The sequence below is a fragment of the Schistocerca serialis genome, chromosome 7 (assembly GCF_023864345.2).
Source record: "Schistocerca serialis cubense isolate TAMUIC-IGC-003099 chromosome 7, iqSchSeri2.2, whole genome shotgun sequence".
Classification (NCBI taxonomy): domain Eukaryota; kingdom Metazoa; phylum Arthropoda; class Insecta; order Orthoptera; family Acrididae; genus Schistocerca; species Schistocerca serialis.
This window is the reverse complement of record NC_064644.1, coordinates 633,761,270-633,766,977: the sequence shown is the minus strand read 5'-3', so window position 1 is coordinate 633,766,977 and position 5,708 is coordinate 633,761,270. Positions and strand designations below refer to the sequence as shown.

Genomic DNA, 5,708 nt, shown 5'->3' with positions numbered 1-5,708 from the left:
TCCGATGCTTCACCTCAGGTTTATTGTATCCCTCTGACCTTCTTATTGACGATGAAGCACAGAAATTGCATCGGAATTAAATAGAAAAGGCACAATGCCGACTTAAGTACAAGAAGACTGACTCTTCTTACTGACTATGTTTTGAATCATTCCTGTGACACTAGTTATAGATTCCGATGCTTCACTTCAGGTATGCTGTATACCTTGGACCTTCTTATTGACGGTGAAACACAGAAATTGCATCGGAATTAAATACGAACGGCACAATGCCGACTTAAGTACAAGAAGACTGACTCTTCTTACTGACTATGTTTTGAACCATTCCTGTGACACTAGTTATAGATTCCGATGCTTCACTTCAGGATTACTGTATCCCTCTGACCTTCTTAGTAACGATGAAACACGGAAATTGCATCGGAATTAAATAGAAAAGCACAATGCCGACTTAACTACAAGAAGACTGACTCTTCATACTGTCTATGTTTTGAACCAATCCTGTGACACTAGTTGTAGATTCCGATGCTTCAATTCAGGTTTACTGTATCCCTTGGACCTTCTTATTGACGATGAAACACAGAAATTGCATCGGAATGAAATACAAAACGCACAATGCCGACTTAAATACAAGAACACTGACTCTTCCTACTGTCTATGATTTGAACCATTCCTCTGACACTAGTTATAGATTCCGACGCTTCACTTCAGGTTTACTATATCCCTTGGACCGTCTAATTGACGATGAAACACAGAAATTGCATCGGAAATAAATACAAAAGGCATAATGCCGACTTAAGTACAAGAAGACTGACTCTTCTTACTGACTATGCTTTGAACGATTCCTGTGACACTAGTTATAGATTCCTATGCTTCACTTCTGGTTTACTGTATCCCGTGGACCTTGTTATTGACGACGAAACACAGAAATTGCATCGGAATTAGATACAAAAGGTAAAATGCCGACTTATGTACACGAAGACTGACTCTTCTTACTGTCCATGTTTTGAACCATTCCTGTGACACTAGTTATAGATTCCGATGCTTCACTTCAGGATTACTGTATCCCTCTGACCTTCTTAGTGACGATGAAACACAGAAATTGCATCGGAATTAAATAGAAAAGGCACAATGCCGACTTAAGTACACGAAGACTGACTCTTCTTACTGTCTATGATTTGAACCATTCCTGTGACACTAGTTATAGATTCCGATGCTTCACTCCAGCTTTACTGTATCCCATGGACCTTCTTATTGACGATGAAACACAGAAATTGCATCGGAATTAAATAGAAAAGGCACAATATCGACTTAAGTACAAGAGGACTGACTCTTCTTACTGTCTATGTTTGAACCATTCCCTTGACTATAGTGATAGATTTCGATGCTTCACTCCAGGTTTACTGTATCCCTTGGACCTTATTATTGACGATGAAACACAGAAATTGCATCGGAATTAAATAGAAAAGGCACAATGCCGACTTAAGTACAAGAAGACTGACTCTTCTTACTGACTATGTTTTGAACCATTCCTGTGACACTAGTTATAGATTCCGATGCTTCACTTCAAGATTACTGTATCCCTCTGACCTTCTTAGTGACGATGAAACACAGAAATTCCATCGGAATTAAATAGAAAAGCACAATGCCGACTTAACTACAAGAAGACTGCCCCTTCCTACTGTCTATGTTTTGAACCATTCCTGTGACACTAGTTGTGGATTCCGATGCTTCACTTCAGGTTTACTGTATCCCTCTGACCTTCGTATGGACGATGAAACACAGAAATTGCATCGGAATTAAATACAAAAGGCGAAATGCCGACTTAAGTACACGAAGACTGACTCTTCTTACTGTCTATGATTTGAACCATTCCTGTGACACTAGTTATAGATTCCGATGCTTCACTTCAGGGTTATTGTATCCCTCTGACCTTCTTATTGATGATGAAACACAGAAATTGCATCGGAATTAACACTCTAAGCGCCAAGCCCGTAAAATTTACGGGCCTGGGATCGCGCGAAAATCACCAAGCCCGTAAAATTTACGGGCCGCTACATTTAATTTCATTCAAAACACTGCAACGTTATTTCTACGGGTTTGGCCAGCGCTATACGTTTTTCAGATGTTTATTAACAAAATGCGTCCATAGATGTCACGGCAGCGCTGTAATTCATGTTAAAACTTATCTTTGCGTTCTCAGTCTGTATATCATTCAGTTGTTTGTCATCATGTTTCGGCGCGGTTTATCAGACGCAGAAATTGCGGATTTGATCAATCATAGCGACACTCTGGATAATGTAGAGAGTGATTCAGACGATTCTGAATGCAATGGTGTGTTTGAAGGTACGTATTTCCGAATTTTCCACGTAATTGTGCAGTACGCACATATCTGTTGAACATGTGTAAACGATGTATGTAGTTACACATAATGTGATATTCTTTTTAGAAGACGAGATTGATGACAGTTTGTCTTCAGATGAAGACGAGAATGATGTTGAAGGTGTTGCTTCAAATCCAGCAGCTGTGCCGTATCCGAAAGACAGTGAGTGGACTGCAGTTGACACCTACCGACCTCTGCCTGTCAACACGACACCCAGGCAGATACTAGTGGATATTGATGAGTCGAGTTCTGTACTGGATTGCAGTAAAGTGTTCCTTACTGACAGTGACGTAAATGAACTCAAGAGACAGACAAATTTGTATGCATCACAGACAATACAGAAGAAAAGAAGAGGAAATAATCTGAAGCCCCATTCAGTTTTGAGTTCGTGGAAGCCAGTGACTATAAGTGAGATGAGGCGTTTCTTGGGTATTATTTTCCACATGTGTGTTTCGAAAAAGCCCAAAATTGCGGACCATTGGAGCACTAATCCTGTTCTTAGTTGTAACTTTTGTCCCCATGTCATGAGCCGTTTGCGTTTCACTCAGATACTGTCATGCTTGCATCTTGTTGACAATTCAAATCAGAAAAAACCAGGCGAAGATGGATTTCATCCACTTTACAAAGTTTTGCCATATTATAATAATTTGAAGGAGCGATGTATCCAGGCATATCGTCCCTCAGAAAAAGTGACAATTGATGAAGGAATTTGCCCATTTCGAGGTCGTGTGAGTTTCCGTGTTTACATGCAAAATAAGCCTCATAAGTATGGACTGAAAGTATATGCTGTTGCTGAAGCCAGTAGTGGCTATGTTGTAAATTTTGAAGTTTATGCTGGTAAGCATATTGTTGACAATTCTTCGTCTGCGGTTATTTTGCGATTGTTGTCTGACAGCAGCTTGCTGAACAAAGGCCACACTGTGTATTTAGATCGATTTTATTCCAGTCCAGAGCTATTTCAGCAACTGGCAGAGAAAGGCACTGGAGCTGTTGGTACTGTGAACAAATCCAGGAAAGGATTGCCTAAAGATTTAGTATCTGCTAAGCTGAAAAAGGGCGAAATGTCTTTTCGGCGTAAAGATAATGTATTGGCAATGAAGTGGAAAGATAAGAGAGATGTGTATACATTGTCTACAAGGCATCAAGCAACATTTGGTACGCATACTAAGAGAAATGGGTCTGTAGTATTGAAACCACTTCAGGTACTTGATTACAACCTCAATAAAATTGGAGTGGATATTGGAGACCAACGCCTGCAGTACAATCCGTTCCAGCACAGAACTGTGAAATGGTGGCGAAAATTATATTTCCATTTGCTGCTTATGGGAGTATCAAATGCATTTTGGCTGTACAATGCAGTGCACAGGAAGAAAATTACAATAACAGACTTTATAACAGTGCTTGCAGTTCAGCTTGTTGAAGACGACACACTTGAATTCATTCCAAGAAATGAAGGAACTGTAGGTCGGCTAACAAAGAGACATTTTTTGCAGCACATACCTGCAACTACTAAGAAGTATGCTGCTCGTGTGTGTCACGTGTGCAGTTCCAGGAGCAAGAAACAGAGTGGCAAGGCTTCTCGCAAAGAGACACGATACGAATGTGAACAGTGTGGCGTTGCACTCTGCCTGGAACCTTGCTTTAAAATTTTCCACACTAAAAAACAATATGATTCTGTGTGAAATTTATATGTAATACTGTATACTATCAGAAACATGTAATGTAGTGCCACAATTTTGGTTAAAAATAAATCACAATTGTATTCCCTTATTCGTATGACTTTTTCTAAATTCTTAAAACATCTAAGTGATTTCTATAACTGTACCTTAAAGCTGTGCATTGTAAAGTAGTTTCTTTCACTCAGAATTAAAGTAGAAATGTGCAGCTTCAAGATGGTACCAAATTTGCCACAATCCAAACAGTAGATTTGATGCAGTAATTTTTTTAATATTGGTAAAATTGCCCGGTTTCTAGGGACGGGTGCATAAAATAGGCCTGGTACAGAGAGTGTTAAATAGAAAAGGCACAATGTGGACTTAAGTGCAAGAGGACTGACTCTTCTTACTGTCTATGTTTGAACCATTCCCTTGACTACAGTGATAGATTCCGATGCTTCACTCCAGGTTTACTGTATCCCTAGGACCTTCTTATTGACGATGAAACACAGAAATTGCATCGGAATTAAATACAAAAGGCACAATGCCGACTTAAGTACAAGAAGACTGACTCTTCTTACTGACTATGTTTTGAATCATTCCTGTGACATTAGTTATAGATTCCGATGCTTCACTTCAGGTATGCTGTTTACCTTGGACCTTCTTATTGACGGTGAAACACAGAAATTGCATCGGAATTAAATACGAACGGCACAATGCCGACTTAAGTACAAGAAGACTGACTCTTCTTACTGACTATGTTTTGAACCATTCCTGTGACACTAGTTATAGATTCCGATGCTTCACTTCAGGATTACTGTATCCCTCTGACCTTCTTAGTGACGATGAAACACAGAAATTGCATCGGAATTAAATAGAAAAGCACAATGCCGACTTAACTACAAGAAGACTGACTCTTCATACTGTCTATGTTTTGAACCAATCCTGTGACACTAGTTGTAGATTCCGATGCTTCAATTCAGGTTTACTGTATCCCTTGGACCTTCTTATTGACGATGAAACACAGAAATTGCATCGGAATGAAATACAAAACGCACAATGCCGACTTAAGTACAAGAACACTGACTCTTCCTACTGTCTATGATTTGAACCATTCCTCTGACACTAGTTATAGATTCCGACGCTTCACTTCAGGTTTACTGTATCCCTTGTACCGTCTTATTGACGATGAAACACATAAATTGCATCGGAATTAAATACAAAAGGCACAATGCCGACTTAAGTACATGAAGACCGACTCTTCTTATTGACAATGATTTTAACCATTCCTGTGTTACTAGTCATAGATTCCGATGCTTCACTTCAGGTTTACTGTATCCCTTGGATATTCTTATTGACGATGAAACACAGAAATTGCATCGGAATTAAATACAAAAGGCACAATGCCGACTTAAGTACAAGAAGACTGACTCTCCTTACTGTCTATGTTTTGAACCATTCCTGTGACACTAGTTATAGATTCCGATGCTTCACTCCAGGTTTACTATATCCCTTGGACCGTCTTATTGACGATGAAACACAGAAATTGCATCAGAAATAAATACAAAAGGCACAATGCCGACTTAAGTACAAGAAGACTGACTCTTCTTACTGACTATGCTTTGAACCATTCCTGTGACACTAGTTATAGATTCCTATGCTTCACTTCTGGTTTA

General features: G+C 39.3%; 1 protein-coding gene across 1 annotated transcript; it reads left to right on the top strand.

Moving 5' to 3' along the window:
• The first annotated feature begins 2,225 nt into the window (after window positions 1-2,225).
• LOC126413313 (piggyBac transposable element-derived protein 4-like) lies at window positions 2,226-4,059 on the top strand. The gene is made up of 2 exons (XM_050083212.1): window positions 2,226-2,340; window positions 2,444-4,059. Exons 1-2 carry the CDS (start codon window positions 2,226-2,228, stop codon window positions 4,057-4,059), a joined length of 1,731 nt encoding a protein of 576 aa, XP_049939169.1.
• The last annotated feature ends 1,649 nt before the right edge of the window (window positions 4,060-5,708 follow it).